We start from the raw sequence: 22,503 nt of genomic DNA, 5'->3' as shown, positions 1-22,503 counted from the left end.
TTAATAAGCAAATTGTTGGGAATGCAACAAAACAAGTTAAGCACTTCTGAAAAATTGATAAATGATTTCGGTAACACTCGCAGAATATAAACTAGTGAAAATTACAAATGAAATGGAATATATATAGTCTATGATGTTATGGTTATTGTGTATCTAACAAATGAAGAGAAAATGAATATATATATATATATATATATTCTTTGAGCCGTAACCTTCTTCTTCAATTCACACACATATACGGATATGTTGCTGCAAATTATGACTTGTGTGCCTCATGCATTTAATGCATCACATGCCTACTGCATATTCTTGACTTTGAAGCTACGTTCCAGTTTCCAATTTCCCCAGTAGCACAGTTTTCATTAGAAAGTACTCCAAGTCTTCACACATGAACCAGTTAGAAAGTACTCCAAGTCTTCACACATGCAAATTATGACTTGTGTGTCGCTATAGGTATGTCGTTGGCTATTGTTAAAAACCTATAGCGACAACAAGTCATCGTAATAGATTAAACCTGTGGTGACGACAAGTCGTCGCTATAGGTAACTAATAAAACTTTATTTTTTTTTTACCCAAAAAATATGATTGACAAAATCTATCCGACGAGACCCTCGTAATACCACTCGACGAAATCGAAGTTAACAAAAATCTCCACTTCGTGGAGGAACCAATCAAAATCATGGATTGGGAAATCAAACGAACGAAACAAAGTCGTATTCCCATCGTGAAGGTCCGTTGGAACGCTAAACGAGGGCCTGAGTTCACCTAGGAACGCGAAGATCAAATGAAACAAAAATACCCACATCTTTTCCCAAACTCTTGATGTCCCAGTCAAATGCAAATTTCGGGACGAAATTCCTTCTAACGGGGGGATGATGTGACGACCGTCAAATTTCGGTCAAGTCAAAGTCAAACAAAGTCAACAAGTCAAACCGGTCAACTCCAATAACCCTTGTATGTTAGGGTTTACGTTATGTAATCACTGTACAATTCGCTATTTTAATGAGAAAACATCATTTCGAAAATTCATGTGTTTGATTTCCCTTAGCCTTAACAGTGCTAAACAACGAACCAAAGCGATAAAACACTATTGCACAATCATCGGGATTGTGTAGGACACTAAATCATGGCTTAACGGGGTTTACGGACCTTGCATTTCAAAGCCAAACACTCAAAAAGGTCTCAAAAGAACTCTCTCTCAATCTCTTTCACTCAATCTCTCTCTATTAGAAATCTCTCCCAAATCTCTCTCAAAAGTTCCTTTAACTTTTTGTAATCATTCGGGTCATCACGACCCTTAACCGGGTCATCACTTTCATCTACTGAAACCATATAAGGTGAGTTCATACCCCTACATTTACATGTTTTCTTAAGTTTTTAAGGGGGGAATACAAGCAAAATCATCAAGAACACAATTAAACTTTTTCTAACAGATTACATCAGAAAAGATAGACTTCAATCACAGACTGTTTTGGTCAACTTAAATAATTTAGTTTTCAAAACTGTTCCAGGTGCAAGTAGTTCAAACTCTTAGCTTTAAAATGGCTACTTGAACATCCCCATATGATGTTTCTACAATTTATGGTGATTTTTACAAAACTGCCTACCATTTCAGAGGCAAACCCGGACCAGTCTGTGATTATGGACATTTTCACCTCTGTTAGAGATCACTAAAAATCTTGATAAAATTTACAAACAAACTAGACTCATATTCCAAACTCTCAAAATTTGCGGATTTGGATTTGGAGCTTTGATGATTTTTCTATAAATTTTCTAAAAACAGTAACAGAAACTGTTTTCAACAAAAAGTTGCTGTCAATTTCATTTCACCTTGTAACATGTTGAGCAAGGTATATATCTTTATATGATTATATGTTATTGCAATATATGTCATTTTATCTTAATATATGGACACACATCAGTTTACAAATGGATTTGGACATATTGAATATAAAGAATAACAAGTGATTATAATCAAAGTACAACCGATATATTCAAACATTTAATAAACTATTTTAAATATAGTTTGCATACATTACTACGTACTACCCTTGGTTGATAAACTATAATAGGTATAGTTTATGATACATTACATAACACATACATTTAAAAATGGTACATTTATACAAAGGATATTTTCATTAAGCAAGGTACGGCCATACGGTACCAAGTTTTCATAACACGTATTTCCGTTAACGATACATTCAAACATTTAATAAACTATTTTAAATATAGTTTGCATACATTACTACGTACTACCCTTGGTTGATAAACTATAATAGGTATAGTTTATGATACATTACATAACACATACATTTAAAAATGGTACATTTATACAAAGGATATTTTCATTAAGCAAGGTACGGTCATACGGTACCAAGTTTTAATAACACGTATTTCCGTTAACGATACATTCAAACATTTAATAAACTATTTTAAATATAGTTTGCATACATTACTACGTACTACCCTTGGTTGATAAACTATAATAGGTATAGTTTATGATACATTACATAGCACATACATTGAAAAAGGGTACATTTATACAAAGGATATTTTCATTAAGCAAGGTACGGCCATACGGTACCAAGTTTTCATAACACGTAATTCCGTTAATTACTTTGTGAGACATTTACTTCAAATTACCATTAAGTCCTGTATTGTAACCAGAGTCTCCTTGAGGGAGAGCGTGATACTTGTGTATAGATCTATATTGGGTTTGACAAACCCACACCTAAGCTGCATGCAACAGCTAGACCGGCAGGTCCGGGGTGACAAATGTCATAACATTTCCGACGCCTGAAGAACGTCGTTTCAGGCCAACTAGGTCATAGCATGGTTATAATAACTCACATAAAGTATTAATAAACATTGGAATTTACGGGAACTTCATTAAAATTTAACGAGTTTATGTCGATTTAAACTTGCATGGTTTTACTATAAATATGACAAATTACTTGTACATTTCGGTCTTTGGGTTTTAAGACTACATTTACACATTAAGGAAAATATTGGATTTTCTAACACAAATACTACTTTCACAAACGAAAGGCTTTTAATAATACCAAACAAAAGCTTATGAACTCACCAACCTTTGTGTTGACACTTTTTCAAACAACTTGTATTCTCAGGAAATCATCAAACAGGTAATCAAGTGCTTTTGAGGATGGGACGCTAAGGCGTCTACTATTTCATATTTTGTCAATATATTGTAATTGATTCGTAAACATGTAATTCATACAATGATGTAACTTTTTTTCAATTATATATATGTTGGTTGTGTTTGCTTGAATTACTATTACAATTGTTGTTATGATACTATACATGAAGTCCTCCACCCCCGGACGTTTCCGCCATCCTTGGTTTGGGGGTGTGACATGGTATAGAAGAGAGTTTCCACTAGCAACCCTGGCTTTTACATCAAGACTAACCAGTCACTTGTCATCGTCATCATAACTCGTCTCTGTCATTTTCTTTAGAGGGCCTACGAGAGCATTGTTGGCCATGGGTTGGTACATAGGAACATGGGGACCTTTTTCAACATTATTTCTCATCTCATAGTCAATGGTTTCAAGAACAACCATTGCCTTCGTCTTCCACATAGCGAAATTGTAATCATCAAAGGGAGGAATTTTATTGAGACCAAAGGATTTGGGATTCAACATGATTGATTTAGTGTATCACAAACCTGCTCTGATACTAATTGAAGGTTTGTATCGATCGGATACACTTCAATCATAAAGACGAAAGTAAAACTTAATCTAAGAAAATAAAGAACATAAAGTAAATGACGTAGAGAGTTCTCTAAATTGTTCTTTCACAAAGAAAGGGTTTTGTCTTCGCCAAGAAGATGGGTTGGCACAAAGACGACTGACCCAAAGCCGAACTCTCTACATTAGGGTTTATCGTAGTGTAGATTATTACTAATCTATACATGTGAATCCCATGATTTAAGGGATTGTATCTTATCTATACTAAGAACCGATCTTTATAACAAATATACTAGATCTGCTATCTATTCTATACTTATCTATATCATCACCTAATATACAAATAGATTAGATAGAATAACTATACTAAGTGCTGACGTTGATAAGCTTGATCTGCTGGTGCTGGTAGTAGAGTATACGCTGATAGTGACAGATGTGTAGAGTGTTTGACTCATCAAATCATAAGGTGTGACCTTACTATATATATATATATATATATATATATATATATATATATATATATATATATATATATATATATATATATATATAAGACTAAAAAATAATATAAACGAAATAAACATATGCAAAGACATAATTGCTCCATTTTCTGTACTTGGTTTTATTTCTCTTTTCAAACTCATTACCACTCTCCTCAAATGGGGTTTCATCACTTTCTTCCAACCACTCAAGAACCTTAAAACCTTTTGTTCATGGGTTATCGCCCATCGGAGAAACCAACGGCATAGGCAAAGCATGTGCCTTTCAACTAGCTCAAACAGGTCTTCACTTAATCTTGGTTAGCGGATACCTATCCAAGATTAAAGAAGTTCCTAATAAGAATTTGGTGGCCGGAGTGAAGGAGATGCAGACAGTGATTTATAGTGATCAACTAGACGTGAGTTAAGGTTGAAGAAGCATTTTGGATGAATATGATGGAAGTGAACGTGATAGGTACGAGTTTGGTAACAGGAGTTGTGATTGAAGGAATAGTTGGAAAGGAAAAGAGGTGTCATTGTTAATATTGGTTCGGGTGTTGCCATTGTTGTACCTTCACATCCTCTCTATGCGATCTATACTGCCAGGAAAGCACAAGTAGGTCGTTAATTTTCTATTTTCTTTCTTTTAATTCGATTCATGGTTCTCTCTTTATGTTTTAAGATCAATTAAAGGCATATATGGTTTAATTTTGAGTCAAAATACATGCACTACAAATGTTTTTATGACCAAAAGGCAGACATGGTTCTGAGTTATGAAAACAAGTTAAATGTCAGAGAAAAAGGGAGGATGGACAAACAAGTTAGTAAAAGTATTCCATCAAGGAATAAGTGAAACCCAAATGATACATGCTGTGACAAATTAAGGTGTTATAGTTCAAATCTTATTTACAAATATAGGATAAACAAAAACTATATACAAACAAAGATTTTCATTAATGGGGGTGGAAATTGGATATGTTTATTTCATTTATATATTATATTGGATAACATCGAAAACTTAATGTAAAATTAATTTTTTTTTTGAAAACTTAGTGTTCATATCGCAAAAAATGTCAACATAATGAACTTTGCGTAACTTTTTTTTTTCCGCTTCTGATGAATCATCATATCACGTCAGTAATGACAACTGGATGACCTGAAGCAAACCGGTCAACTGTCAGAATTGCAACAAATTGAAAACATAATGACTTAATTGGAACAAAAAAAACGATGTGAAAATTGAAAAAAATAAAATTTAGTGAATTTTCGGTGGTAGAAGTCTTGTTATTAATTTTTATTTTTATTTTTACTATTTTTATTATTTTTATTTTTTTTCCTTTTGGTAAAGCAGTTTGCAAGTGGTAACTTACTACAACTAAATCCGCAGGCTTTTGTATCTTTGTTATTATCACATATTTTAATGTTGTTTTAATATTTTTCATAAATATAATAACTAATTGTCCAAAAGTACACTGATTTAACATCAAAAAATTGGGCATATATAAATGTCATCATTTAAACCCAGATCATGAGACATTAACATATTTTTAAATGAACTCATGTTTGATTGTTTTTTTTTTTTTTTCCTAGAGCAGTCTTATGAATAGAGTAGGTTATTATTATTATTTTTTTTAAAACGGCTAAAACATCGACCCCATCGTATTATTAAATCTACACGTTAATATCTCCAAGGACACTTGAATTTTTTTCTTTTGGTTGAGGGACACCATTAATTCGGATAGTATAGTGATTAGCTAATATGAAATGACAAGTTGCAGACCTCATATAGTGTAAAAAACTAATGACTCAAATACCAATATACCATATTAACTTTATATAAACAACAATGTATTTGATTCGTGAGCAAAATGGGTCGGGTTGAAGTGAGTATAAATAGTGGCTTGGAGACGATTCATCAGTCCCCATGCACACTACATACTTCTTTCTGTTTGTTTTATCTTACTCTTACCACTAGCATACAAGTCGAAGGTACATACAGCTCGTATGTGTGTGTGTAAGCTTCCATTGATACATAAAGAAGAATCTTCAAAACAATGAACACCCTGTTCCAAACCCTTCCCTTTTTGCCTTTTGAACCGGCAAAACCATTCTCCGTACATGATCAATTTCCTCACTTCTACTTCAACAACCCATTAACTCCAGACCACCCTTCTCCGGAAACTGATTTATCTCAAGAATACGACCATCCTGCCGTTCTTGAAGGCATCGCAGCAGTCGTCGGAGAAAGTGTTCTGTTCGGAAAGTCTGCAAACACCGCTGGTAATCAAATAGGTTCTGGTCTTGTGAAGGATGGCGACAAAGAAATGAAATTTCATGCGGTGAAGCACGGTTGCGGCGTGGAGAAGAATTATAGAGGGGTGAGAAAGAGGCCGTGGGGGAGGTGGTCGGCTGAGATACGTGACAGGATAGGACGATGCCGGCACTGGCTTGGGACGTTTGACACTGCCGAAGAGGCGGCGCGTGCGTACGACGCTGCGGCAAGGCGACTAAGAGGATCCAAGGCCAGGACCAACTTCGAGATACCTTCGGTGTTCCCATTGTCTACCACCACCACATCCCCGACAACATCGTCGTCGTCGTCGGCGGAAGGCAAAAAGAGAAAATCAGGCAGCTCTACTACTATCACTAACAAGTGTCATGTGGTGACTTCGGTGGCGCAGCTGTTCAGTAGTTCTGGTCCGACGAATGTAAAGAGGAAGATGAACCTTAGTAGCAGGAATAACAATGGTGATGTTGAAGTTGATTTGAATCTTGATGGTACTTTGAACAAAAGATCAAAAACTGTTTGTACCCTTTATTAATTTAATGTAATTACGTATGCTAATGGTACTGTAATTCTGACTAAAAGTTTCTTATTGCTACCACTTTTATTTTAGTGTGTCATATCAAACTCCAAGGGAATTTGATTATGTGGAACTATTTAAGTATATAAGTTAATGTTAATTTCTAAAATGAATATGATTTTAACTTTTTTAACTTCTAAGGTTGACTTTATATGTATATAGATTCTAAGTATAACTAAAGAGTATAACTAATTGATTTAGGGGTGTTTGTTATCTTATGTGTAAAATTGTTTATTAACTTATTTGATATTAGAATGAAGTTTTTGAAAAGTGTTTAGTTTATTTTATATTAAAACGAAGTTTTATCAAAATTGTTTGGTATCAAAACAAAATAAATTGATAATTTATTTTTAATTTTTGACAAACTCTTATTTTATGTGTAATAATAAAACAACTTATCAAAATTTTTTTAAATAATTCAATAAGTAAGTAGAAATTGATTTATCAAAAATTTATTATTTAAATCAGTAAATAAAAATCTTTTTTTATCCAAACAATAAAAACTTCTTATTATAATGTTAAATTGAAATAAATCAATAAATACTTCAAATAAACAATAACAAACACCCTATTAATTAATTATACATTTCATATTAATTATACATTTCATATGAATATCATTTAAAATTCAAACACTCTATGTAGAGCTACTCTTTATTAATTATAAACCCATATAAAAATCATAAACACTAAATCTAAAATATAACAAAATCCACCGATTATATATATATATATATATATATATATATATATATATATATATATTAAATCCAAGGGAGCTTAGCAATAATACTTTTTTTACCTTTAGGTTTTTGCCACAAGAATTTAGTGAATTTGACACTTTTAGTCCCTAAAGTCAAAACTTTTACATTTTTATGTTTTGATTAAGTTTTTGTGTCTTTAGGTTTTTGCCACAAATCTTTAGTGACTTTGACATTTTTAGTCCTTGCAGTGAAAAGTTTTACATTTTGGTGTTTTTGCCACAAATCTTTAATGAATTTGACACTTTTCGTCCTTGTAGTCAAAACTTTTACATTTTGACATAAAAAACACAAAAAACCTCTTTTTGAATTTTGCCACCATATTTTCTCAACTTTGACAACTTTAACATTATTGTCACAACACTCTTGGATTTTATCCACCAATGTCCCTTTTTTTGGTTGTACAAATTTTAGGGGGTGTCAACTTACTCCCCTATTTGTGGTGATTTACAATTTCAATACATAACTTTTAAAATTTGCCGATTTTTCCCATAATACCCCAAAAGCGGCATAGTCGCGGGTTCTTTACTAGTTTCAATAAAAGTTAACTGATTATACTTATATTTCATTTAATAATTTTTTTAGAAAAGATAATAAGTCAAATGGACAGTGTTTAAAGTATGTTATATTATCTTATTGCCAAATTTTATAAAATCCACTAAATTCACTGTAGGTTTTTTTTTTCCGACTTAATCACTGAAATATTTTTTTTCTATGTTAACCATTGAGAGTTTTCTTTTATTTTTTTTTAAAAGACCAACTATGTATTTTATAAAACTATGAGAGTTTGAATATTGTTTGATCTAACCATTCAAAGAAATTTATATTTTAAACTCAACCATCGATAGTTCGAACTTTTTTTTAACAAAACCATAATTCACTGAAAAAAATAATTTTCCATTTTTCATTTGCAACTCACTAATGGAAAAAAAACCTAGAGTGATTTTTTTTGAAAAAAAGAAAATCAAACTTTCAATGGTGAAACTAGCAAAAAAAAATTCTTTCGATAGTTAAATAAAAAAGAATTCAAACTACACTGGTATTGTATACATTTACATTACCTCTACTCAATATTGTTTACATTAGTAAAGCCTAATTTATGTTGTTGAAGGCTTTAGTAAAGCCCAATTTATGTTGTCAAATGGTACTCCGTTAACCATAAATGAAGCCTTATATTGCCCAAGTTTAGTCGAAATTTGTTGAGTTTTAAGGATATTCGAGAAAACAAGTTTCATCTCGAAACTGCTCGAGAATATGGTATTGTATACATTTACATTACCTCCACTCACTACTACCAAAAGCATATAGTGGAGAAGTTAAAATGTTCGTCAAATGGTTTGTATGTTACCACCATCCAAAACATTTAAAGCAATCTAATCATTCGTCGAGCACCCATTGACGAGGGCACTTATATGTTATGGCATAACCGTCTGTGACACCTGGATCAAAATATAATGCTTCGAACAATAAAATCATATCATGGGCATCCTGTTGCACAGGAAAGAACTTCATGATTAAACCAAAAAGCCTATGTCGAGCATGCTTGATTCGAAAGAAAAATCTCAAATAACTTCACCTGGAATCTATAAAAGTGATTGCCTGTTTTCTTATGAGAATTCAAGGGGTTATATGTGGACCTATCAAACAAACATGCGGCCATTTAAATATTTCACAGAACTGGTTTATGCATAGACACAATGGTCACATGTAGTGTGACATCCCCTAATTTCTCGGCCAGAAAAGACCGACTTAATTTATGCTTTTAAAATAAAATCAGAGAAATCCTTTTAAAAGATGTTGCGGAATTGGTCCCCAAAACAAAACATGATAAAAGTTTATCAAAACCTTTCTTTAAGAAATATATAATTTCCTTTTATATCGAAACCTCGGGATGTCATGTTCCGATACAGATCAAAAGCATAAACAAGACATTATAAGCCTTACAACAGTTATTTACAACTACTGGCCTATAATCCAAAAATCTCTCATCATCCTCCGACTATGCTCGGGGTCCACTACCTGTAACATAAAAAGCTGAGTGGGTCAGGCTTGGGAGCCTGGTGAGCATATAGGGTTTTCAACCCACAATAATAATAAACTTATTAAGTTCACCAATCAACAATAACCCTGATTACTCATTCCCGTTATCCTCACTTTACGTCCCTAAACACCTATCACAAGGGACCTAGCCTAAGGAATATCATCGGGATGGACACTACTGCTAAGGGGACTCCTCCGCCATACATGTCCTAAAGGCAACCATGAGGGGGATGGAGTACGCCAATGAACATTTAGTTCACCAACACCTACAAGTTGCGAACCTGCTAGTGTTCCACTGGACTGTCTAGAAAGGTCTGTGGTCGTTATCTATACTCCGCTAGACGACTACAACAACAACAATAACAACAACATCGAGGCCTCTCACCATTTTAACACACATCGACTATTTCGTCTACCCATGTTCTACCCAACATATTTGTAGATAAAATACATATACAGTTTAAAACTTGTATAAAACATCCATTCAACAGTCACCTCAATTAAACAATTAATATAATACACATAGCACGTATTTTATAGAAAATACTTCATATCTAGGTGTAAGATGAAAGTGACTACACACTCACTTGATTTAATGATAATCGGGCATCACTTCGTTTCCTAAAACGATCGTTTCTAATAAAACCGGGAGTTTTATTGAGAAACCGGGCTCTGCGAGGGTTGGGCTTCAAAACCGAAAAGATAAATTTCTCGGGCTTCTCGGGCACTTCGGGACGTGTTTCGGGTGTTTGGTATGATACCGGGGCTTTGGGGGAAGTTGGAATGAAAGAAATATTGAAAGAGGGGTGAAAATTGACAAATTTCCAAATTATCCCCGGGAGGTCTCGCACCCTTCTATTTATAGGGGCGAGGCTTCTGATCGGATGGCTGAGAGGCTACCAGGTGGTAGCAGATCCGAAGAGGAGTCACATGGCTCGCACGTGCGAGGGGTGAGCTGCTGACCTCTGATTGGACCGAAGTCTAGGTCCGAGGTTCGGATCCGAAGCAAGAGGGAAGGGAGACAGGTGGTGCGAAGGTCGGACACGCGGCAGGTGGTGCGAGGCTCGGACGAGGCTGCACACACGTCACTCCTCGGATGCGCCACAACTTCGGATGACTCAGCAATTTCGGACACGTGGCATGCATGGAGCGAAGGTGACGTGGCCGAAGCATGACTATGCGAATTTTCTCGATTTTTGTGCAAAAACTTCTAAAATCCATAACTTTCGCATACGGGCTACGTTTTTGACGTTCTTTATATGCACGCGTAGGTAAAATTACGCTCTTCAACTTTCGTTTAAAATCCGTCGGCTGATTTTGACTTTAATTTTTATATTATTATTTTTAACAGACCGGGACAGGAAATCCGTTAAAAATTCATAACTTCTTCATCCGACATCCGTTTTCGTCTGTCTTTTTACCGTTGTACTACTATTGACGAGACCTTCGATTCTCGTTTAGGTTGTGTCGGCTAAAAATCACTCGATCTAAAATTCGAGTTTTTTAGCTGTCTACTGCTAAGCTGAAACTTAGAAAAATCATAACTTCCTCATACGAAGTCAGATTTGGGCGTTCTTTTTATACATACTCTCGGTTTAACGAACACTGCGACTTTCGTTTAGATCACTAAGGCTAAAAAGTAGTTTATCAAAAACTCACTTTTTACGTCATTCGGCACCGTGCCGGTTTTGTCGCGAAACTTCGACAGGTCATAACTTCGTCGTTATAACTCGGATTTCGGTATTCTTTATATATTCGTAATCCTTGTCACGACCACTACAACTTTCTTAATAGATATCGGCTTTATCTACTATTTATTTCCGATGCTCATTTTTATTCTTAATTAATTAAATCCTAGTAATTAAGCATAAAACACATAATATTCACATAATTCCTTTTCATTTCTTCAAAATGAGTTACAAGGGTTAACCTAGACTATCACACCAATATTAATGCCTAGCCTAGAAACACGGGCATTACATGTAGCTTTGTTTTCCAAAAGAAATGCATAATTTCCTAAACTCCTAACACAATAGTTAAATTAAGGGCTCATCATCCGAATTATCTGATAAAGTCAATTAGACTTGATAATCTTGCAGAGTTCACATCGAAAATGTTTGATGCTTATTCCATGGCATTTTGAACTGATCTTGAACACCCTGTTGTGCATGTTCATTCCGAAAATGGTCTTGTAGAGGCATTTATTAAACGAACACAAATAATGGCCATAACTTTGGTTATGTGCACCAAACTTCTCATTCTATATGGAGTTATACGATATTGCACATATGGCCACCAAACCACTTTCTGTGTACCAATTGGTAACTGGATATGAGCATGATCTCTCACATTTACGCATTTTTGGGTGCTTAGCCTATGTTCTAACTGAACGTCCAAAGCGTTCGAAATTTAGACCTCAAAAACGACATGTAATATATGTCAGTTTTGAATCTCCATCTAACATACGCTATTTGGAGCCCTTGACAGACAACCTCTTTAACGATAGACATGTAGATTGTGACTTTGATGAAACAATCTTCTTGTCGTTATATGGTGTTGTATGTTCACATTACTAAGGAACGATGTGAAATAATGTGGCATTTACCCAATTGGTCACATATGGATCCACCTACTACACAGTGATAAGGAAGTGCAACAAATCCTAAGTCTAAAAAAGGTTGCTAATCAGTTACTAGACACATTTAGTGACTAAAAAAATGTCACGAGATCAAATATACATGTTGCAAATGTGTTTGCAAGGACAGACATCCCTGTGCACCGTGCATGGAAAGCTGCCATTTGGCTGTCCAGTCCACCGTTTTTCCTAAAAAAATAGGAAGGTCAGTCGGTTCCAAGGATGTTCTACCTCGATAAAAAATAAATTATGTTGCACATGTTTTGCCACATGAAATCATTAAGGATTATAGTGATGTATTAGAGGGGCATGTTTCTCATGATCTCGATAATCTTGAAATATATGTCGAGTATGCTTGCTTAGATGATATTTTGAAGTTTAAAAGAGACTCTCGTCGATAATGTGTTCATATGTGCAGTGGTTGCTGATGTTATGAGCAATGATGACATGAAACCATGTACTTTTTTTTAAGTGCCAACGTAAAACGGATTGGCCTCAATGGAAACAAGCAATCCAGGATGAGTTGGACCCTTTGGCGAAAAGAATGATAATTAGACATGTTGCTCTAACACCACCTAATGTTAAACCAATTGGTCATAAATGGGCTTTCGTAAGGAAGCTTAATGAGAATAATAAGATTTTAAGATACAAAGCTCGTATCGTGGCGAAATGATTCTCTCAACACCCTGGAACTGATTACGAGGATATATTCTCCAATAATGGACATTATAACGTTCGACTACTTGCTTACTTTAGTAGTTTCCGAAAAACTGAATATGCAACTCATGGATGTAGTCACAGCCTATCTTTATGGGGATCTTGACAAAGAGATATGCATGAGAGTCCCCGATGGATTTAAATTGCCTAGATCAAGTAGTATAGATCACAAAACATGTTCTTGATAAGATTGAGATGAACATGTTATGGATTGAAATAATTTGTATATATGTGGTATAACCGTCTAACTGAGTACTTGATCAAAATGTGATATTTGAAGAATACGATATGGACATGCTTTTTCATAAAAAAATCTACTTAAGGATACACATTTATCATAGTCTATGTAGATGATATGAATCTTATAGGAACCACGAAAGAATTTTTCAAAACTGGTGCAATCCTGAAGAAGGAATTCGAGATAAAAGATCATGGAAAGACACAGTAACGCCTCGACCTATAGATCAAGAAATGCAAAGATGGGATTTTACTCCATCAAGAAAATTACAACTAGAAGGTGTTGAGATGCTTTACTCATCATGACACAAAGCCTGTTGGGGATTTATAGCGTCAAGTACACAATATAAAGGTAGCAAAAAAATAAAAAGATATACCTAAGTGCACATGTATCCCAGTATCTATCTTTTATTAATTATAGCAACCTACTTTGAAAAACAACAAAGGTAAAGGATTACCAACCTTATAATTATTAACTTATTGTATCATACGTGCCAGCTTGCTGCAAATATAAAGGATCCAAATGAGCACCCGTGTAATGGAATTAGATCCACAACACCAAATGACAAAAGGATTTAACCCAAGTTCGGGTTTATTCAAAAATCACCAAAGCCTAAGAGAGAGGGTATGATTTATACCCAATGAGAGAGAGAGAGGTTATTCAATTTCTTATGAGGGAATAACTAGTTCTAGGGTTTACCCTAACAGTCTATTTGTAGTTGAGCTGTAACGCCCCGATTCTCGAATATCAATTTACAGTGATAAATTCTCATGGATTCAAGGTCTACTCGACGAGTTGGTTGCCTGACTCATCGAGTAGCAGCGGGTTAGGCCGCGCACTTAAGTGACCTACTCACCGAGTCCAAGAAGGGACTCGACGAGTAGGAGTTGGAGGAAGAAACCCTAATTTCCGGGGTTTTGCACCCTATTTAAAGGATCATTTTCCCCTTAGCCTCCCTTTACTGCCTCTTGAGAGTCCAGAAACCCCAATTCGTGTGTGTGTGTTCTCTATTATGTGTGTTAAGCTTTGGAATAGGATTCTTGGGGAGAAGAGCTTGGGGAAAACAAGTGGATTGAAGCAAGGAAACTCGTGGGAAGCATAAATCTACTCCAGCTGACACCCTTTTGAAGGTATTAGGCTGTTACATTGACCTTCTCTTAGTTAGATTCTCCTATGTTTGATTTTTGGGGCCTTTTTGGCATTTTGGTACTTCATTTGAGTGGTGAACCAAGATCTGAAGTTGCAACTTCAGATCTAGGCTCATCTTGGCCCTTACAATCATAAAGTCTCATCCCTTAGCATGCTAGTGTGATCCCTTGCCTAAGAACCACTTCTTTAGCTTGATTTAAGTCATTAGCACCTTGCATGTACATAAAGTTTGCAACTTTACGTAAGAAGTATGCCCTAGGAGCTTAGATCTGCAATATGGAGCCTTGCATGACTTAAAAAGCATCTGTATGGTTGAAGGATTAAAGGGACTCGGCGGGTCGCAAGGTCGACTCGGCGAGTCATATGAAGATAGTCACGTACTCGATGAGTTGGATGAACGACTCGGAGGGTCCATTAAAGATTGCCTTGGGCTCGGCGAGTCAGTCGAATGACTCAGCGAGTCGGCTAGGGTTTTTCCCCAACCCTTGGACACGTATGAACTCGGCGAGTTGCGGGGAAACTCGACGAGTCAACCAAGGATTTCACGACTTCTCGAGTTCAGGAAGGACTCGACGAGTCGGTAAAGTGCACTCGACGAGTCGGGTCAACATGGACTGTTGACCTTGACTGTTGGCTTTGGCATTGACCAAGGGTTGACCAGTTGACCTCTGGGGGTATTTTGGTAATTTGGAAATTTATGAAAAAGGGTTTTATGGTAACTGTGTTGGGTTTTGAGCAAACTAACACTCCTAAGGTGTTCATGCAACCCTAGAAACCTTGGATCTATGTTTGTCTAAAATACATGCAAAATAATTTTCCAAGGTTCATAACCTATCTAGCATACATGGGGTACTTTTAAACATAAAAGATACTAGAAGAATTACATACCTTTGTTAGTGATTTGATTCCTTGGGAGTTTGAGAGCCAATCACCAATAATGTGAATGCCTCAAATGGAAATCACAAATCACCACAAACTTGGAAAACTTATGAGAGAGCACTCTAATACGCTAGAAATCGGCCACACCTTATGCACACACACATAGTGTCTTTTCAAGCACCATAAGCCTCTTTATATAGTGTAGATGATTAGGGTTATGAACCATGCAAACCCTAATAACCCATGTCTTTTCCTATTCCAAGGATCCATGGGTTAAAAGCTCCATGGATCATCCATGGACTCCCATTCAAGCTTAGCCCATTTCCTTATGAGTGTTAGCCCACACTATATAAGTACAATAGCCCATTATTTAATTAGTCACCTTATGATCACTAAATTAATTCATAATTAATTTAAGATCAATACTAATTAAATAATACAATTTCACATTAATATATTATAACTTATAATATATTAGTAGGCCGCAAATATATACTCTTCTCATAATGTTATCCATATAAATAGTTCGGGTGAAGTGCAACCCAAATTGACCATGCTGGGTCGGGTCAAGTATATACCAAATAAGTTATGGACTTAGACACCTTATCCAACAGTCTCCCACTTGGATAAGTCTGATAACTGTATTTGCCTATATAGCTTCAGGAACCAACCGGCAATCGTAGCTCTCGAAAACTCTGTTGAACTATGAAGCGCCATTTTAGATAAGTGATCACATAATCCTCTGCTCTCATGATATCAGCCAGACAAATACATGGAACAATGTCTTACTTATTGTCCAGCAGTTTGTTTCCCGATTTCCGATTTGTTTGACAAAGAACTTAATCGAACACATCAATTTAGTTCTGACCGGGCCCGATACATAAGTCAAAACAAAATCATCGAGGGCCCCAGATATCACTTCTATTTCTAGAAGGAACAGATAAACTTCGACTCATATGCTTGTTCTACTACTTATTGAATTGCACACAAAGGAACGTTTTATAACATCAAGTTACTAATGCGTTTACGTGCAATCAATGCATAACCAACTCATAGGTAACAACTCATATCTCTAGGTTTGAAGACTTATATGATATTACCATCTCACGATCACCCGAGATAAATTCCATGAAGTGATACAAGTGAGCGTGGGTTTACTCCAATACTCATAACTTATGAGTACTCATGAATGTTGTAGCAACCATTGCTATGGCTAAACACCTTTAGTCATCTACAATCCCAATTCATGACAGTCTTGATTCATACCTACTTCCGACATATGACCGACTGTGGAGAGTTTGAATAAACTTATTATTCTGGAAGTCAAAACATGCAAAGCTGAAACAATAGTAAATAATTGACAATGATAGAAACACCTTACTCATAAATAAATCACAACTTTTATTCATCATCAAACGTCGATTACATTTTACAAGTTTCAGTAATAACTATCTAATCTGTAAAACTAATATCGTCCCTCAGCCCGATGCGTCTCGCTTGCTGCAAATGCTTCACCCTCGCCAGTCCCTTCGTAAGGGGATCCGCAGGGTTCTCATCTGACGATACCCTCTTTGCCACGAGGAGTCCCTCTTCTATCTTGTGTCTTATGAAGTGATATTTTCTGTCAATGTGTCGGGATCTGCCATGATCTCTTGGTTCCTTGGCTAAGGCAACCGCACTATTGCTGTCACAGAAAATCTCCATAGGCTCCTTAATAGCTGGTACAACTCCAAGGTCTCCGATGAAGTTCCTCAGCCATATCGCCTCCTTTGCCGCTTCACTCGCTGCTATGTACTCTGATTCACAAGTCGAATCAGCTACAGTCTCCTGTTTGGAACTCTTCCAAGTGATTGCCCCTCCATTTAAGGTAAAGACCCAGCCCGACTGAGAGCGGAAGTTATCCCTATCAGTCTGAAAGCTAGCATCACTATACCCTACTACTCTCAAGTCATCACTCCCACCAAGGGTAAGGATCCAATCCTTAGTCCTCCGCAGGTACTTGAGAATATTCTTTACCGCAGTCCAATGAGCCTTGCCAGGGTTCCCCTGATATCTACTGACCATGCTCAAAGCGAAGGCCACATCAGGACGAGTACAAGTCATAGCATACATGATCGAGCCAACAGCAGAAGCATAAGGTAATAAACTCATCTCAGCTATCTCATCTTCTGTACTCGGGCTCTGAGCCTTGCTTAGTTTGGCATTGCTTTGGATCGGTAATTCTCCTTTCTTGGAATTCTGCATGTTGAAACTTTTCAACACCTTATCCAAGTAGATACTCTAACTAAGTCCAATTAGTCTTTTACTCCTTTCTCTTAATATCCTTATCCCTAGGATATAGGCAGCTTCTCCAAGGTCCTTCATAGCAAAGCACTTCCCAAGCCAGGACTTAACCTCCTGCAAGGTTGGGATGTCATTTCCTATGAGTAGTATGTCATCCATATACAGTACCAAAAAGCTAACTACACTCCCACTAGCTCTGACATACACGCAGGACTCATATTCACTTCTTGAGAAACCAAACTCTTTGACCTTCTCATCGAAACAAAGATTCCAACTTCGAGATGCTTGTTTCAATCCATAAATGGATTTCTCAAGCTTGCACACTCTATTGGGGTACTCTGCACTGACAAAACCCTCTGGCTGATTCATGTAAACATCCTCAGCCAACTTTCCGTTAAGGAAAGCGGTTTTGACATCCATTTTCCATATTTCATAATCATAAAATGCAGCAATGGCTAGCATAACCCTAATAGACTTAATCTTTGCTACTGGTGAAAAGGTTTCATCATAATCAATACCCTGAGTCTGAGTAAAACCCTTCGCAACCAGTCGAGCCTTATAAGTGTGCACCTTCCCATCCATGTCGGTCTTCTTCTTCAAGATCCATTTGCACCCGACTGTCTTACGGCCTGGTACATTGTCAACCAAGTTCCAAACTTGATTGTCATACATGGACTGTATCTCGCTGTCCATAGCCTCCTTCCATTTAGCAGACTCTGGGCCTGCCATGGCTTCCTTAACACTGTTAGGTTCATCCAGATTTACCAGTGTACTGTCACTGATAAATGTATCACCTTCCGTAGTAATATGAAATCCATAATAAAACTCAGGTGTGTTCCTAACCCTTGTGGAACGCCTCAGAAGTATAGACTCGTCAGTTGGATCAACAGGAATTTCCTCCTCAAGTTGATTGCTAGTGTCTGAGGTTCCTTCACCAATTGAGTCTTGAATTTCTTCAAGGTCAATTTGCCTCCCACTGTCTCCTTGGTTTATAAATTCTCTCTCTCGAAAGACCCCTCTCCTAGCCACAAAGACCACATTCTCACTGGGTCTATAGAAGAGGTAACCAAAGGATTTTTGTGGGTAGCCGATGAAAATACACCTTTCACTTCGAGGTTCGAGCTTGTCATGAGTCTCGCACCTCACGAAAGCCTCGCAACCCCAAATCTTGATATGGTCCAAATTGGGAACTTTCCCAGTCCACATTTCATTAGGTGTTTTGGCAACCTTCTTTATAGGGACTAGATTAAGGATGTGGGCGGCAGTCTCTAAGGCATACCCCCAAAAAGAGATTGGTAGCGAAGCTCGACTCATCATAGAGCGAACCATGTCCAACTAAGTTCGATTACGCCTCTCAGTTACACCATTCAGCTGTGGTGTCCTGGGAGGTGTCAATTGTGAGACAATACCACTGTTGGGTTTTGAGCAAACTAACACTCCTAAGGTGTTCATGCAACCCTAGAAATCTTGGATCTATGTTTGTCTAAAATACATGCAAAATAATTTTCCAAGGTTCATAACCTATCTAGCATACATGGGGTACTTTTAAACATAAAAGATACTAGAAGAATTACATACCTTTGTTAGTGAGTTGATTCCTTGGGAGTTTGAGAGCCAAGCACCGATAATGTGAATGCCTCAAATGGAAATCACAAATCACCACAAACTTGGAAAACATATGAGAGAGCACTCTAATACTCTAGAAATCGTCCACACCTTATACACACACACATAGTGTCTTTTCAAGCACCATAAGCCTCTTTATATAGTGTAGATGATTAGGGTTATGAACCATGCAAACCCTAATAACCCATGTCTTTTCCTATTCCAAGGATCCATGGGTTAAAAGCTCCATGGATCATCCATGGACTCCCATTCAAGCTTAGCCCATTTCCTTATGAGTGTTAGTCCACACTATATAAGTACAATAGCCCATTATTTAATTAGTCACCTTATGATCACTAAATTAACTCATAATTAATTTAAGATCAATACTAATTAAATAATACAATTTCACATTAATATATTATAACTTATAATATATTAGTAGGCCGCAAATATACTCTTCTCATAATGTTATCCATATAAATAGTTCGGGTGAAGTGCAACCCAAATGGACCATACCGGGTCGGGTCAAGTATATACCAAATAAGTTATGGACTTAGACACCTTATCCAACAAACTGTAGGTGGTGGAGTTCGTGTTGGTGATTCGAGAGTTTAGCCTATCTCTCCAGTGCGACATTTGGGAGGTGAGTTATCCTCACTATATCAACAGGGTCTAAGGCACCAAGGCCGACCCTTTATCGGATTGTATCCGGGTATTTGTTGATATGTTTATTGATCTGCTAGATCTACATTTTTGTAGTTAGGATGGTATTATGTTAGTGACATGGTTTAGGTCGGTATCCTGGTATATAGGATGATGTGATGTTAGTGACCGGTTAGGTTAGTATCCTGGATATAGGATGGTTGCTATGCTAGTGATCTGTTAGATCGGTATGATTATCTGTTATATACATGCTAGCGAACGATATTTATGTGCACATGATTGTTTGATTGGTATGTGGGAAAGGGTTGAGGCAGGTCCTGCTGTGTGCAGTAGGCCAAGACACCCTGGGCGGACCGGGTAGACTGCAGGCCCGGGACGGGCAAATCTAGTCAAGCCGAAGGCCTGGCGAGCGGTCCGGATAGGCTGAAGGCCCCGAGAGGGCGGTCCAGACGTGCCGAGGCTCGAAGAGTGGACCAGATAGACTGAAGGCCCGACGCGGGCGGTCCAGTCAGACTGTAGACTCAGAGAGTGGACCAGGTGGACTGAAGGCCCGGTGCGGGCGGACCAGTCACACTATAGACTCGAGATGCATGGCTGTTCTGTGTTTGTTATATGATATGTTATGGTTGTATGAGGTTGGTATCTTGGGGGTAACTCACTAAGCTTTCGGGCTTACAGTTTCAGTTTATTGTTTCAGGTTCAGCAGATGACCGCGAGAAGGCGAAGGCGTGACCGTACACTTCCTCGATTTACGATTATGATTTCTGGGAACTCTGATATTTAAACTATTTTGAAATCAAACTGTAATAACTGAATGGTTTTTATGATTTAAAAAGTTTTAAATTGGCTCAAATTTTATGGATATTACAAGTTGGTATCAGAGCCTTGGTTTGAGTGAATTGGAGGAACACTCGTGTGAATCCAGTCTCAAACTAAGGAAAATATTTTCAAAATGATTTAAATGGTTTTCAAAATAAGAAAGGAGGATGCGAAGTGTACGATCATCCGGAGTTGGAAAGTAGACCCCAAAATACCATACAAGTTATTTGATATTATGTGATATGTTAGAACAGCATGCTAGTAATAATATAGGAATCCTCAGGAATCATATGATAGAATTGCCTGATCTTTGATGCCTTATCCTATGTAGAGTACCTCATTGGTTGTTTGTGACCCTTTCGTGTGTGAACTAACTATTGGGTGAATACTCTAAGTCACATGCTACATGGGTTAAATGGTCTTAGGGTAAGGGATTTGGCCCTGCTGCGCAACTCTTGTATGAGTCCAACCGTTGTGGGATTAAATCTTTTAGTCTAAGATTTTTTAAGCCGTGCGGCATGTGATTGTATTCATGCAATAATTAACTGGCACCAAAGGAGGGTCATGTGGCAGTTGGTGGATGGGTGGGTAGTGAGAGGCCGGAAGGCTAGTTATGAGATATTTATCATTCCTCTAGAAGTGAGGATTTAACAGTCGCTATGTATATGTATATGGTAGGGTGTTGTGGTGATACTTGAGACAAATATGGGTAGGTGTGGAAGGTGGTATGGGCCCGTACTACTGAAAGCACAGGACCCATATGCGTGTCAAGGAAGTCACAACCCCTAGGGTTTGGTTGGGAGTAGGTTGCCCGTCATGTATGCGGATTATCTGATATCTTCCTGGTATATGTTCAATATAGTGATGGAAAATCGATTTGAGGCGGGATCCAGATCAGGATCGGGAACGAGTGGCCAGGATAGGCCAATATTGTCCGTCGATCAGATACGGGAGATGGTTTCCGTGGAGGTTTCTCAAATTTTGCGAGAAGAATTATTCGGTATCGTGGACCGGGTCACCGCCAGGGTCATCGCCAAGTTCGAGGAACAAGTTGCAGCGTTGCAATCTGTGAGAGATGTTGCCACCGGGATGACTACTGGGGCAGTGCCGGTGGTGGGGTCACAACTAGGAAAGAGGAGGAGGGACTGTTCAGCAAAGGACGAAGAGTTGGAGACAGCTAACTTAAGTACTGGAAGTCAAGAGGGTCACGAGGTGTGTGGCAAGTGTGGGGGAACCCACGGATCTGCTTGTCACAAATTCAGGTGCTACAAGTGCGGGGAGAGAGGGCATGTGCAACGGGATTGCAAGAAGGATCAGATATGCTTTCACTGTCACCAGCCAGGTCATTTCAGGTCCAGCTGTCCTGCGTTGAGGACAGAAGGAATTCAGATTCCAGCGATCATCGTTCCTCAGTAGGTCAAAGTCGAGTCGCAAGAAGTCTCTGGTATGTAATTGGAAAACCCCATTTTGTAATAATATTGCGGTCAAGTCGTCCGTGATCGGTATTTATTCTGTCTAAGAATATTGTTGAGTATGGATAAGCAGTAATTTCGGGTTAGTTGCCTATTCTGTTTGATCTATGTGTAGCGGAGTTTCATGAGTTGTTAGGCCATTCGAGGCGTCAGGAGAAGTTTATTATCAAAGGATTATATGTGATT

At 37.4% G+C, this 22,503-nt stretch overlaps 1 protein-coding gene and 1 pseudogene across 1 annotated transcript; both read left to right on the top strand.

Moving 5' to 3' along the window:
• The first annotated feature begins 3,663 nt into the window (after positions 1 to 3,663).
• LOC145105433 (very-long-chain 3-oxoacyl-CoA reductase 1 pseudogene) lies at positions 3,664 to 4,817 on the top strand (annotated as a pseudogene).
• Positions 4,818 to 6,124: 1,307 nt separating this feature from the next.
• On the top strand, positions 6,125 to 7,025 carry LOC145168659 (ethylene-responsive transcription factor ERF084-like). Its single transcript, XM_079087411.1, has one exon. It carries the CDS (start codon positions 6,244 to 6,246, stop codon positions 7,009 to 7,011), a length of 768 nt encoding a protein of 255 aa, XP_078943537.1. The 5' UTR covers positions 6,125 to 6,243; the 3' UTR covers positions 7,012 to 7,025.
• The last annotated feature ends 15,478 nt before the right edge of the window (positions 7,026 to 22,503 follow it).

Source organism: Lactuca virosa, chromosome 4 (assembly GCF_052849685.1).
Source record: "Lactuca virosa cultivar CGN04683 chromosome 4, Lactuca_virosa_CGN04683_v6, whole genome shotgun sequence".
NCBI lineage: Eukaryota > Viridiplantae > Streptophyta > Magnoliopsida > Asterales > Asteraceae > Lactuca > Lactuca virosa.
This window is presented reverse-complemented; position numbering and strand designations above follow the sequence as displayed.